This window comes from Chinchilla lanigera, unplaced genomic scaffold, assembly GCF_000276665.1.
Source record: "Chinchilla lanigera isolate Chin_1 unplaced genomic scaffold, ChiLan1.0 scaffold00030, whole genome shotgun sequence".
In the NCBI taxonomy this organism is placed as follows: Eukaryota; Metazoa; Chordata; class Mammalia; order Rodentia; family Chinchillidae; genus Chinchilla; species Chinchilla lanigera.
The window spans coordinates 14,496,801-14,511,668 of record NW_004955431.1 but is presented as its reverse complement, the minus strand read 5'-3'; the positions used below and the strand labels follow the sequence as shown (position 1 = coordinate 14,511,668).

The following is a 14,868-nucleotide window of genomic DNA, read 5'->3' as shown; positions in this document are numbered from 1 at the left end:
CGGCAGCAGAGCAACAAAAAGCATGGGATAATTCAGGCTTTCTGAATGTAAAGGCCAGGCACCTATGTGCTTCCCTCTGAATCTCTGGTTGTGCTTGACAGGAATGATTGACAGGGTGCTGAGTCATCTTAGGGGTTCTCAACACCCATGCTTGTCCCAGAATTCACTCTGATCTTAATTATATGTATGACACACAGTACATATTTATGAACCTGTAATGAGGTGAGAGTAGGGTAAAGGTGACCGGAGGATCAGGTTAGGAGATCCAACACCCATATGCTTTCACTTAGAGCATCAGAGCTCCCCTACATTTTTGTTATTTTATTTTCTACCCCTCTTAGGATAATGGGAAGCAGGACTAACAGTATGGTACTGTTTAGAATTAAATGGAAGGAAGGGAGCAACTCCCTCAGATCCATGGTTTCTAACTATACTCTTTGTGCCAGTTAACCATCTCTTTTTCTGGTACACAGCTGGGTACTGCATTTCCGTATCAGTTCTGTAAGTCCTTCCTGACCTCTGACCCTTCCTACCTGGGATTTTCTGTTGGCATGTGATTATTACAGAGATGTGACTGTTAGAGGCTGTGTAAACTTCATGGTGTTACAGATGCTTCTGTGGATTATTTCACTTTTCTAGGTTCATCTTTTCCATGACCTCACATATGGATGTGACCAGTTGATTCTAATGCTTAACAAGCCAGTTTTTCACATGCATACATGGGCAGCTGAGGTGTAATTAGTCACACTTGAAATCTGCAATAACAAAGGGAAAAGATTAGGGATTTTTTCCCCCATTACTTGCATTTGCAACTCTAGTATTTCATTTTCATAATGTGAACAACAAACAAGATTTATTTCCATTGCTTTTACTATCTTTTGGGACCACTGTGAAATGATTGGAAAACTGAATTGATAATGTTTCTCCTTGGTATCCTTTTCTGCTGGTAAGCCCTCAGGGGACCTTATGAATAAGTGTTATATAATATATGAGTTTCCTCACTTAATACTCAAAACTTTCCCAATTCAGTTAGACTATATTCCACATCTATTCTTTACCTATCTCGCTGTTTTTTCCTTTTAAAATTCCCTTCTTATGAGCACTTAGACTTTTTAAAAGACAATAAAGTAGCAATGGTGAGAGTTCTCCCCTTATACTATTTTGAACTTTTCCCCACAGACACTGTTTGAACACTCACCTGAGCAGTATATGTGTGTTTCCCAGTGAGGTGAGGGTGATTGAAACATCCCTGGGTATTTGAGCACAGTTGTGGGACACTGAGGGGGAACTACCTTTCCTGCCCCCATTCCAACACATGGTACTTGTATTACATCTCTGAGCTCCAGTTTTTTCATCCCAATAATAATCTGTCCATCTTGCAAGATTATTTCAAGGGTTAAGTAAGATAAAATTTAAGGAGGGTATTCCAATCATTTATGATAGTTTAAGATTTAATATAAAAATGGAAGCAGACTATAATAAAATACTACTCTGGAGAAGAATTATTTTTGAAATGTATTATATCTTGTTTGATTTGCCAAGATAGTTTTAGTATTGATAATCAGAGAGTTACTGTATAAAACAGACAGGACATAAATAAAGTTTACGAACAACATTGGGAGAAGACCATATTTTGCTTCGAGCAAACAAAATTGTATCTGGTTTCAGTTTTCCTCCTAATGCTGTAGGTTACATTTTCAGGCTCAGCATTCCAGACTCTATCTACTTATGATTATGTTGCATTTTCTAAGTTGTAGAGAATTTTGAAGGAACGATAATACAAAAAATTTTTTAAACGTTCTTGCAAGCTGTTTTGGGTTATTTACATTTCTGGAACCAGAATTGCATTACCTTTCTCCCTGATGAGCTCCATGTTTTGCTTTGTTTTTTAAAGACATTGCCTCATTATGGTAGAACAGTAGCTAGGTGGTGAGACCCCCAGAACTCCTTGCTTCAGTCACCCATGTAAAATGTATGTGACACAGTTTCTTCAGAGGGACCAGGGTAATGATTTTTCTGTTTGTTTTTCAAAAGTCACAATACTAATTTAATGACCTACCAAGTAAAACTGTTTATATTTATGACCGTGCTTGAGGAATCTCTCAGAGGCAAGCTTCTGAAACACAGAAGCAAAAAACAAGGCATTTGGGATATTAAAGTAATTGGAGGGCCGAGATATAGCTCAGCAGCACGGCACCTGCCTGGCAAGTATGAGGTCCTGAGTTCAATTCCCGGTTCAAAACAAACAAACAGACAAACAAACAAACACAAGCATGGAGCCTAAGTACTAGGAAAAGTAGAAAAAATTTCCCTTCTTATATTTTAGATTCTCATAACCAATACCAAATACTGAGGCAGAACAGTTGCTTTATAAATTCAGTGTTACTCTGAAACAATCACTTTTGATCAGCAAGCAAGCATAATTCTCTGTTCTATGTGCAGGCCCGGCCGGTGGATTACCCTAAGGACTACCTTTCTCATCAAGTTCCCATCTCGTTCCACAAACACTGGAACATCGATCCAGTGAAGGTGTATTTCACGTGGTTGGCTCCCAAGGAGGAAGACAAAGCCACACAGCACACACAAGAAGGTGTTAGGGAAGAGTTGTAAGGCATGGCGGCCCGTGGGCAGTTCAGGGACGGCGCTGTGGAACCTTGGCTTCGTCTCACCGTGCCGTCCGTGCTGTAGTGCTTGTGGGCTTCACATGACACCAGGCACTTCCTGACTTCAAGGGGAAATAATGTAAATGGCATTTTTTGATGTGGGAAGAAAAGGAGTCATAGGGTAAAATAATTTTTTTTCCTGGGAAAAATCCCTTGCTTTTGACTTACACAGTTATTGTAATACAGTGATGACTGTGCATTTTTCAAACTGAATGATACAGCAGCTTTATTACTGTCACAGGAAAATAAATGGTACCAGAAATCCCTTTCCTCTGCTCTCTCTTCATTATGCTGAATGTCATTTGACATAAACTAGAGATGCAACTGTTGTCCCTAGGTAAAGAAGAGCGAATGTCTCTTGTCATGGATTTTGGCAAGGCATGAACTTTTAAACCATATTATCGATGATGAAATTTGGTTTCTGGGAACTCTGTAGGAAGGATATTGTATTGAGAGCCATTTGTAAAACACCATAAAAGTCTCACTGAAATCCCCTGTAGTCTACATAGTCACGAGTGTCACATTTTATCTGTTCTTTTGTTGTTTGTGCCTCCTACAAAGAGAACAGGAGGTCGTCTCCTGGTGCTTCCTATTTGCTGAGAAGCTCTTTGGGTGCCATTTCTCCCTGAAGCCCCACTTTATGGCTGCTGGGCAAGGAAGGGTACTGGGTACTGCCAGGAAGCAGTGTTCTCAGTCTTGATAAACAATGTTGGTATGGTTGCTGGACTGAGCAAGCTCCATGCAAGTCTCAGGCAGTGAGTTGTATTTGAACATGGTGTTTTACTTTTGTCTCTCTTTCAATGTTACTAATGACTCTTCTGGCTCAGAACAGACACCCCCAACCCCAGTGATGAAACCCTTATAGAAGCACAGCGTGATGATCTTACAGTTCCTCTGGCTTTTTAAAGAATGACACTTGAACACAGCATCCTGCAACAGCCCTAATTTTCAGATCATGTCTTTAATATATAGTCCTTGAACACGTTCAGTATGAATGTATAAAAATGACTCTATACTTTAATGTTTTCATTTTATAATTCAGTTTTATAAAGGTATTTACATAAGATTTGATTTTAATAGGTTGTAAATTAATTTTAGTAGAGTAAAACATTTTCTTCTTTGCTTTTTTAAAAATAAGAACAGCTTTCTATTCATTAACTTTGCTTATAATGCTTTTTGTAGCCAAGCACAGGGTATTAAGCCATACCACCCAAAGTATGTTATGTAGTATGTTGTTTTTAACAGTCTGTTTTCCATGTAGCTGAGACCTGACTTGTACAAAGTGATGCAATAATACTTTTCCATGTTATCAAGTACCAGGATGAGTGTGTTTCGGTCCCGGCACCATACGTGACATTACAGTCTTATAACAGAATGCACTGGATTCAGTTTATGAAAATGGATTGTGAGACTCATCTGAGGAGGGGGCCAAGGGCAGTTAGCTAGATGAGAAACACCAGAACGATTTCTAAACCCCACGAACCTGCTGTGATGGTGTCAGCACCATTGTCATCATAGCTGGGATGCTTATTGTTGGTGCCGTTGTAATCATCTTCCCGTCCTCTGCTCCCAGAGGGCCCCGGCGCATACACCCGTAGAGGAGGCTTCAGTTCTTCCCAGGCCTGCTGCTGATGGTTCCCACCCAGAGACGTTTCATCTGATGGGACTGAACCCAGCGTGTCAAGCTTTCTTCTGCGTAATGATGAGTGCCTTCTATTACTGCAAGAGCTCATCTTCTGGTACCTCTTGGTGTTTTGTTAATTATGTGTACCTGTTGTTGGAACTATGTAATTCTAACCACAAATAAAACATCTTTTCCTAAGTTTCTGATTTCTCAAATGTTATACTTATGAGTCCAGACTGGCATGGGGGTGGTGGAAGGCATGGAGGAAAGGAAAGAGTGAAATCAGAGGAAAACATTTTGCCACTCAGTTAATACAGTTTTAAGAGGAAAAAAAATAATAAAAAGCTATACTTGTTTAGAGAAAATCAAGCAAAGTTGAATATAGGATGTCTGTAAAGTCACTATGCTTTTTATAACATCAGAGGTGCCATGTGAGAACGGATTCCCATACAGTTCATATCTAAAGAACTCAATTTTAAGTCTGAACTTTCCAGGTCAGAATACTGGCCTCTTCACATTTCCTTCACTTCTGAAACAGGGGTTTCCTTCCAAATGGCTATTTTAATCCTAGGGATAACATCAAGGATTTATCTGTAGAATAACTGAAACATCCTTTTTACTTTAAAGCCATTTCTGACGAGGTAGCCAAATCAAGTTGACGAGGTAGGATCTTTACATCTTGCAGCTAAATCAGAAATCCAGACCAAAAAATAACCTTTATAGAAGGCTTAGGAACATAAAATAATAGCATGCTAAGTAATGGGTGATACTGAGCACGGGCATGGGAATATCAGTGCTGTCTCATTTCTTGATTTATTGGAAACTTAGTGCTTCCACATCCGTATCTACTATCATTACTCATATATGTGTATTTCCTCAAATTTACAACACTGCAGGCATTTGTAAGAGTACTTCTTTTGTCTTCCATGTGTAATCAGAGATGTAATTTCTGTGGAATAAAATGAAATCAATCAATAGATTCAGCAAATGTTTAGCAAACACCTATGTGGTGGACATTCCAGGATGCCCTTTGTCCATCCCGTTCTCCACTCTGTCCCTGATATCTTTGAATGCTATTATTTCATGTTCCCAAGTAGTCTATAAGTATGTAATCTGCAAAATGTGCTCTCTTCCTAGCTACAGAATAGAGTGAAGACTTACTTTCTGTTGCCAGTTCAGCTTGTATTTTCGCTTTAAAGACACTGATGATTGAAGAGGGGGTGGAGGTAGGTACAAGAGAAGAGACATTAATGAACACAATGGTTTCTGGTAATGATCATCCTACAAAGACACTGAGCACAGAATATTATGATATTGAGAGTTGGCTGGCTTGGGGACTAGTAAGGAGGTAGGTAGAGTGCTGTCTAAGATAGTTCTGGAAGAGAGCCCAAGTGACTAAGGGAATCTGGAGGCAGGGTGTTCTAGACAAGGAGAACAGCAACGATGAAGGCTTCACCTTGGCAACAGGTTTGGCTGTCTGAGAAAAGAACGCCTGTGTGGTCATTGCTTAGCTGTCATCATTGTCATGAGGTACCCAGATGATGTCCTACAAGCAGTGGATGGGGGAGTAGGAGCTCAGTGAAGTCAAGGCTGGGATTTTGGAAGACATCAGCATTTTAAAGGTTTTGAAAACTATAAGACTAGACATGATGAGCTGGGGAGAAAGCACAGAGAATGCTGTTCCAGGGAGACAAATCAGTGAGGTGTGAGGGCCTCCAGAGGTGGGGTGTAAGGGAAAGTGCTCTGAGAAGCAAATCATCACAGAGAAGTGACTGTGATTCAGCAGCCTAGAACTGACAAGACCACCCCCAGGGACTGGAGCAGAATGGGGAGCAAAATCTCTATCTTAGCTGTAGTTAGTTCTGTTTACCTACTTAGTTATGTATTACTTTTAAATACAATGGGAGGCACAAGGAGGAACGTGGGCTTAGGGAGTTTGTGTTTTACGATGGAAGAGTCCATGAATACCTGTGTATCGTGATGAGACTGAGAAAGCAGAGGGAGGAGGCTTGCACTGTTAGTGACATGAGCTGAATCAACAGCATAATTCAGGGGTCTGCTTTTCTAAGAGAATCCTCTATGAAATGAGGGAGGAGTGTAGGCCCCTGATGTTGAAAGGTTGTTAGATTTTGCTGAAATGGACATGTGGGTTTTTGCAACTGATCATTGCTGTTAAGTGGGAGACAATGTTATCTGTTTTAAGTGTTTGATTCTTATGAATGCTTGCTTTTATGGAGAAGAGCAGCATGAATTATAATAAGGACTAGGACAACTGCTTATATTGTGCCTAGTAGGCAGTATTCTAAATACTTCTCACATTAATGTGTCTAATCTTCGTGATAACCCTTTGGAGTCAGTATTACTGTTTTTCCAAAATTACATTGCAGGAAAGCAAGACATGCAGTGGTTTGGTTACCAGCTCAAAAGTTATACATCCGGCAAATGGCCAAGCTGATTTTTTTTCTTTTTTTATTATTTCATTTTATTTTTACTTTTATTAGTATGTGTTTGCGGTACATAATGATTACATTCACTGTAGGGGGTCAGTACATGTACATAACACATTTCAATTCTTCCCCCCCTTCCCTCTACTGTGTCCCTTTGTATTTTTTCAGCATCAGATTCATTTTTATAAGATCTTGTAAAGTTAATTATCATATATATGGATTGAAAACAAGACTAGTTAGCCAAAGGACATGTAAAACACCTAAGACAGTGGTACTAAATCAAGGTACACTTTTAGATATATTGTCTGCTCTGGATTACTTTTAGTTTGCTCTGTTTTCTTGTTATCTGTTGTTTGTTTCATACTTTATATCTGGAGCTAGATGTATACTGAGTTTATCTTATAAGCAAAACCATGTGATATTTAAGCTTGTGTCTGAGTTGCCTAGACATTTTGGCTCCAGAGCTTATGCACTTAATCCCTCTGCCCTTTCACTGCTACCAAGAACAACATATAGTTGCCTTCTAGACTGAGTGAATATCTAGTGCTAAATGTCAGCATGTGTAAGATACCTAAGAATCCAAGAGTGAACCGTGCAGTAACTATATAGAGGTTACAAGAGAAAATATGATTATCTATCAAATAAATTCTAGAAGGCATATGTGTTGGGATATTAAAAAGCAAACTAGCTACATGAGATTTTTTAAACATTCGTATTACCACTTTTGAAAAGAATGTATCTGGTAAGACTGAACGTACTCATGCCCTTGGACGTGACATTTCTATTAAGCCATGTATCCTAGTGAATGCTTAGATCCTCACATTAAGAAGCAGGCAGAAGTGTTCACAGTGGCATCGCTGTTCGTCAGAGCTGAAAGCTGGAACCGACCTCTGTGTTTGTTGCTTGAAGAATAGACCAAACAATTGCAGCGTATCTTTCTATCTATGTTGTATATTCTATGTCTTTGCAGTGTAGTCATGAATAGAAATGACCTCCCACTAACTGAGATATATCAGTGTTAAGCAAGAGAGAGAGAGTACACAAGAGCAAGACTTGCAGTAGGATTTCAATTATGTAGTTTAAAATCATGAAAAATGAAAAATGAAACACAGAGATATACACATATCTTTTTAAAACATAAAGAAAAATTAACAAACTAAACAATTTTTATTAATACATGTTATCAGTATGTAATGTTGTATTCATACTTAGGGAGTAACTACATGTATTTAGTATATCTTAAGTATTTTATTCCCCTTCTCCTTCCCTCCTTCCACTCTCCCTCCATCTCTGTATCCCCTTTCTCTATTTTTTTTAGATCGTGTTTGCAGTACATAGTGAATGATTTGTCTTAATTCTTCTTACTTCCCCCTTCCCTCTCCCCTCCTCTACCCTTTCCATTTCCAATAGATCTACCAGGTTTCTTTTGTCTTTTATGATGCTCTTTATTTATACTCTTAAAGTGATACTTACCTTTAGGATAAAGGAAGGAGTGCAAACCTAGCCCTGAGCTAGACATAAGGGGAACCTGAATCAATATTAATGGTCATTCCTGTTCCTTAAGCAGGTTGTATGTACTCTTTAAAAGATACTGTGTGTATATACAAGTATTCTATATGTGTGTTTGTGTATATATTGTAAATATCCCTTAAGGTTTGTTCAGCATTTTACTGTCATTTATGTTAATAGTTTTAATTCCTTTGATAAAAAACTTACTGAGCATCTAATGGGTACTATGTGTATTTCCTGTGGCTGCCGTAATACTTTATCACAAACATTGAAGTTATCCTTCTGTTTTCTGTCTATAAATTTTGTCCTGTTTCTGTGTTTCTCATCCAAGCTAGCGGTGTTTCTGCTGATCTAACATTCTTAGAAACCTTGTCAGTCTCCGGTGTATATCAAGGGCACTCGTGCATTTGTTCAGGGTTGCTCTATAAATCTGATCATGTCATTCCTATTCCAGCATTCTGCTGAGCTGATGGAGGAACGATGTGCTGCACACATAATCTCTTTAAGGAACATTAATCTCTGTGTATGAGGAATATTCCAGCTGTTCGATCCTCTCAACGGACTACTCAATGATTGTCCAGAAATATCCCTGGATTTTTCTGCAGAGCATACATTCCCAATAGTCTCCTAATTTTATCATTTTAAACAACAATGTGGATTACTTGAGAATTTCCCAAATTATCAGTGCCAGGCTTGCTTTCACTTAACAATTAGTCTTTGAATTTGTTTCTTTCCTCTCAAATTTTAATACAAACTGGTTATCCCTTATCCACAAAGGGGACCGGAAATGTCTCAGATTTTAGAATTTTTCAGATTTTGGTACATTTGAGGAGAACTTACTGATTGGCATTCCAAAAGTTTTAGATTTCGGAATATTTTAAATTTCTGATGTTTGGATTAGAGATACTTGACCTCGATGAGCTGTGAGATGAAACCAGTGTGTATCTTTTGTACTTTGCTTGGAAATCACAGTAAGTATGCAAGTATGTAAGAATGGAAATATGCTCACAAGCACTTCCTATGAGACTGTAGGGTATAACTGAGCTAAACTTTCTCCTCCTGGGATCCCCTTTCCTTCAGTTTTCAAAAACACTTCCTTTAGTTCATTCCAAGCTCTTCCCTACAAGGTCCTTACAGTTCAAATTCCTGCCACCATTCTGTGTATGTAAAGTATGTACTCACCAGGATGATCAGGGATTTCTCCCACTGCCCCTTAATTCCTCCTGCACCCTCATCAGTGGCACCATTAATGTCTGCTTTGCCAACAGTCTGGTTAAAGCACTGTAGGCTTTAATCTATCCGGCAATTCATTTCCCAAGCTTTTATCCATTACCCAGTTCCAAAGCCACTTCCACATTTGTAGGCATTCTTGGCAGTAACACCTCACTTCTAGTACCAAATTTGTATTTATGGCTGCTGTAACAAATTACCACAAACTTGGTGTCTTAATATTAATTGATTTTCTTCAAATCTACAAGCCAACCCCCTACCCACAAAAAACAAAACAAACCTGAAAACAGTATCTCTGCACCAAAGTCAAGACGTTGGCAGGATAGTGTCCTCTTCAGAGGCCACGGGAGAATCTGTCCCTTGCCTTTGCAGCTTCTGGCGGCTGCAGCATCCCTTGGCTTGTGGCTGCATTACTGTTGTTTCTGTCTCTGGTCACGTTGACTTCACGTCTGCCTGTGTGCATATCTCCTTCTAACTCCCTACCTCTCAGAAGCACAAATATGATTGCATTTAGAGCCCAACTAGATAACCCTTCCATCTCTAGATCCTTTACTTAAATCATATTCACAAAAGCCTTTTTTGGGGCCATATAATGTTCACAAATTCCAGACATTAATACATAGATTTGTGTGTGTGTGTGTGTGTGTGTGTGTGTGTGTGGCAGAGGAGTAATACTCAGCGTATTCACAGGGTGCTTGCCTTGATGCACTGTTTTCAGGCATCAGCGAGCAAGTGGGTCAGTGGCGGGGTCTAGGGATGACATGCACATTCATTCTTCCACATACTCGCCAAGTGTACTTTGAGCCACTCTGTTGTCCCAAGCTCAGCGGTGCTTACCGGGTCCATCCCACACCAAGGAAAAATTTTTCTTTTTTTTTTTTTATTAATTCCTTAACCAAAGAACATAAAATAAAGTCTGCCTTGTGGCATGGTAGGCTTCTTTTCACACCAGCGTACTGGACCTGTGCTATGAATGTATGCATACTAGTACATGCACCAGTATCTGTGCACACACAGTTCTGGATTCCTAAATCTAGCGCTTCTGTCACACTCTTCCTATCCTGCTTTATTCCTCCTCTGCGTTTCTCTTCATTGTGTACATGAGTTGCACGATATGCTGCTTCTTTATCTGAGGGTGGAGTGACCATTGGATTAGAGGGCCCGCCGCTGGCTTTGCCCGGCAGTCTCAGGCCATTCACCTGTGTCTCTGGGCATCGATTTGGTCATCAAATGTGGTAGTTTGAACTTGAAATTTTTTGTTTGTTTGTTTTGAGACAGGGTGTCACTGTATAATTCACACCACCCAGAACTCACTGTGTAGCCCAGGCTGGCCTCAGACTTGTGGCAATCCTCCTGTCTCAGCTTCCCAAGTGCTGGGATTACAGGCATACACCACCACACCTGCCTTGAACTTGAAATGTATGTGTCTAACTTTCCTACATTGCATTGCTAAATACCCCATTAGGTGCTCTTTCTACAGCTGTGCTCCATTATGAGAACACATTAATTTCAAGATTTCAAAGTTCTCTAATTAAAATGAATGGTCTGCTCTACCAGTTTGAAACAGTTTGTCATATTGGGTTTAATCATTTTGAAATATATTTACTTTTACTCATAGTCTCAAAAGCATAGGAAAACACTATAACAGTGACAGTGAAACTTTTAGAGCTTTCAGTCATAACAAAGAGCTGGCTGCAGTACATGGGTCATAGGTTCACCACCACTGCTCTGTAATAACACAGTTTTAAGACAGCACTTTTTAGTGGGTGCGAAAGTTAATTTTGGATCACTCAGTATTTATTATGTATCTGTTATCATTCAGATTCTCAAGAGCAAAAGCAGAAAAATTCTTCACTTTTGGATGTATAATCTCCAGCCCAGATAGTAATAAAAAATCACTACTACTAATGAAATGTATGATTGTAAAGTTCAATAACTGCTGAGAAGGAATTTTGACTTGAGACTAAAAAACTAAAAAATTAACTGGGTGAAGAGGTTAGGGAAGCATTCCAGGAAGAAATAATATGTGCAAAGGTCCTGTGGTGGAGGCTTTATGGCTTCTTCAATAAAATTTTTTAAAAAAGGGTGGCAGGAATGCTGTAGTGTCATATTTTACACACCTTTGTGACCTGCTTTCTTCACTTAACATGTCATGGACATTTTCCATGTTGTTGAAGATTGTACAACAAAATTCCCACATAATATTTTAACATAGTGTTCACCATAGTTTACCTAAAGAGTTCTATTTTATTGTTTATTTTGGTTCTTTACTCTTTTTCATGCCTTGTACGAGCAACTAGATTGAAGCACTAGGATGATTTAGCTAAGCACTGGATATTAAGGCAATGATTTTGAGTTACATATGCTGGTCATATCAGATAGGTGGATTGCGCAGCTTTATTTTTTTGTTAGAAATGTTACTTTGAAAAGGGAGAAAATGATAAAAAAATTTGAAATCCAACTCCTAAAGATGAATCTGTCTTCCATCTCCAACTCTCTCTTCCTTTCCTTCCCTTTCTTTGTTTGTGTGTGTATGTGTACCTATGTGCACACAGTCCTGCTGTGAACATCCTGAAAGCTAATCATTAATAGAGAAGCCTCATATAGTATATCTTTACACCATAACTATTACATGATCTTCATTACTTGTTTACACCATAATTTATCCAAGAATAAATGTACCAATATGAACACACACATGGAGTGCTACTCTGTCCTAATAACTAAATCTTGGTACATATTTAAGATTGTCTTTTGAGACTGAATTCTTGTGAAATATTAAAGAACATAAACATTTTAATGTATTTACTGTGAGGCACCAAAGAGCATTCCACCAGTTATACCTCCACCAGTTCCACAGTGTGGAAGTCTTCTGTCTTCTCATGTGTTCCATTTTTCATTTTTATTTAAATCTAGACATTATATCGTAGGGTTCCCATTTCAAGGGACTCCAGTTTACTCATTTCTGTGCCTTTTACAGAGAGCTTATGCTCAACAGAGACTGTTGGAGGACATCAAGCTGTAGGTCAGTACAGGACACACCCAGGCTGTCTGCTCTGAGCTGTATCCCTCCATTCTTTGCTCTAACTTTTTAGCTAATGAAAGGGTTTTACCCTATGTATTTCTGTAATCTATGTCCTAAAATCTTCCCTTCTTTCTAGTCTAAGGGTGCTACCTGCTGAAGGGAAGCTTACATTCTACCCTCCAAAGATAAGTGGAGGAGAATGAGCTTTTTTATTCCTGTTTGGAGCAAAAGCATCTTGTCATGGCATGATACGGGTGTAGTTCACTGGCTGTGATCCAGCAGGCGAGGTTTCAGGCCTTGTAACCTGTGATGTAAGTAGAGGGTATCATTTGCTCCCCGCTGACTTACCTCAGATCTGCTGCCGCTGTGATGGCTTTAATCCCCTTCACATGCGAGCCTTGCCCTTCGCTCTGTTCTGCATCTCCACAGGGCCTGGCCAGCACCCTGCACATCTATCAGCCTTTTGGTTAATTTTATAGAATATGGTTTTTTCCCTGTGATCTCTACCCACTCTCGATTGCTTGATGATTAAGAGGGAATTATCTTTTTTAATCTGGAAAGAAGTTTTAGCCTTTTCTCTCTTAGAATTTCACTCTGCTTTGGATTCCATCACGCATGTGCACATTTGTTGTTGCCATTGTTTCTTGGGATGTCCCAGCTCACCACAGCCCAACGCCTGTCCCATAAACCACACTCTGTAAATACTTTTGAAGAAGGGAGAATTGAGAAACTGAGCCCCTGGACTGCTTCACTGTCAGCTCAACAAAAAGAGAGATAAAAAGAGGCTTGAGTCCTGTGCTGTCAAATGTAAACAGCTCCCGTAGACCAAGGCAGTGTGGCCACAGCAGCAAAGCAGGTGGAAGGGATTCAGAGGAGCCCTCCTGCCAGCCGCCATCTTTCCCCTTGGAGGAAACACACCCGTCACCATGTAAAACTGATCAGAAAAGCGCTTCTTGGGAAGCTGGGTCATTCTCAGTCTTTAATCTCATGCCCAAGGGCATTTAAAGTCCAAGTGTGTGTGGTGCTCCAGGTTCCTCAACCTGGTCTACAAATCCTTAGACACATTGTTGGTATTTTGAGAATTCTCTGTGATAAGGTTGAATTCTGATCTTTCTTATAGTTAGATAATATGTTGAAAATTAATCTCAGCATTTGACACCATAAACTGTAGTATTTGTATCTATGATTGTGTTAATACCAAGCAATTATCAACGCCAAAATGAAAACTATTGCTATGTCCTTTTTTAAATCAATATACAAAGGTAAAAGTTTCCTTTACCAGAAATAATCAACATGAGTTATTTTCACAAAGTTAAAGGTTTGATTTAATGTGAAAAGAGCAGTGTAGTGTGAATGATATTGAACGTGGCACTGATTCGTCAGAAAAGAATAGGGACAGATCTGGCTCACAGATCACGCTTTTGTGTAAAACAGTGGCAAAATAATGTCATGATGCACTGCAAAAATAGGATTTGCATTAAAATCAAAGTAGAAGCAATAACGATAAACCTTGATTTATTGTTCAAAATGGAGTGAATAAACTATTTCCATTCTTACTGTTTTCCTTTAAGAATATGAACTTTTTGTTGTTTCAAACATTGCAAATAAATTTTAGATAGTTTCCAGATCTTAATTCCTCTAGTAATTGTATGAGAGATACCCACTTAAAGTAGATTTCAATCATGCCACAATGCTAACCTTCCCCACATTGCTATAGGAGTGTCACTATGTAGTTCTGGTAGCATGTTTGGGTTACCTATGACATTTAATTGTCAGGAACCAGGGAATGAAGTATTTGTGAAGACTGGCTGTGGTTGTGTGTACAGTGACCCCAGAGGTTTGCTCTAGGTTGGAGGACATGCCGCGTATCTCCAGTGTGTCCTTTAGATCTACTCTCTACCCCTCTTTATGTCCTTGGAGGCTCACCGGCTCTCTAGCTTCCTTCTGGGTTTCATCCAGTAGCAACTGGAAAGTAGGTAGGCGGTGAGCATCTCACCGCTGTTCCCTCCCCGCTGGGTTGCCGTGAATTAGTGAGGGCGTCCTCTATCAAAGGCCTCTGCTCCTGTTGGAGAGCCTTTTCCATACATGCCCTCTGTATGTGGTTACAGAACCGCTCTTCCACTTGCCTCTTTTCTCCCCATAGTTGCTAGTACTGGAGTATCTGCAAGCTTTCTGGTTTTTAGTTTTGTTTTGTTTTGTTTGTTTTTCTTCCGGTGCCAGGAATCAAACTCATGACCTTGCACTTGCCAGGCAGGGCACTGCCGCTGAGCTAAATCCCCAGCCCTGCAAGCTTTCTGGAAGTGCTTTCCCTAACCCTGCTCACTCCTTTGCAGAATATGTAGTGACCTTCTTAAACTGCTCAGTGACCTG

The 14,868-nt window shown here is 39.6% G+C and overlaps 1 protein-coding gene across 1 annotated transcript in view; it reads left to right on the top strand.

Moving 5' to 3' along the window:
• The window catches only part of B3glct (beta 3-glucosyltransferase), a 114,193-nt gene extending 109,708 nt beyond the window's left edge, over positions 1 to 4,485 (top strand). Inside the window, exon 15 of the mRNA XM_013515733.1 lies at positions 2,443 to 4,485. Within this exon, the coding sequence (XP_013371187.1) occupies positions 2,443 to 2,610 (168 nt within the window). The 3' untranslated portion in view covers positions 2,611 to 4,485. The remainder of the gene's footprint in view (positions 1 to 2,442) is intronic.
• The last annotated feature ends 10,383 nt before the right edge of the window (positions 4,486 to 14,868 follow it).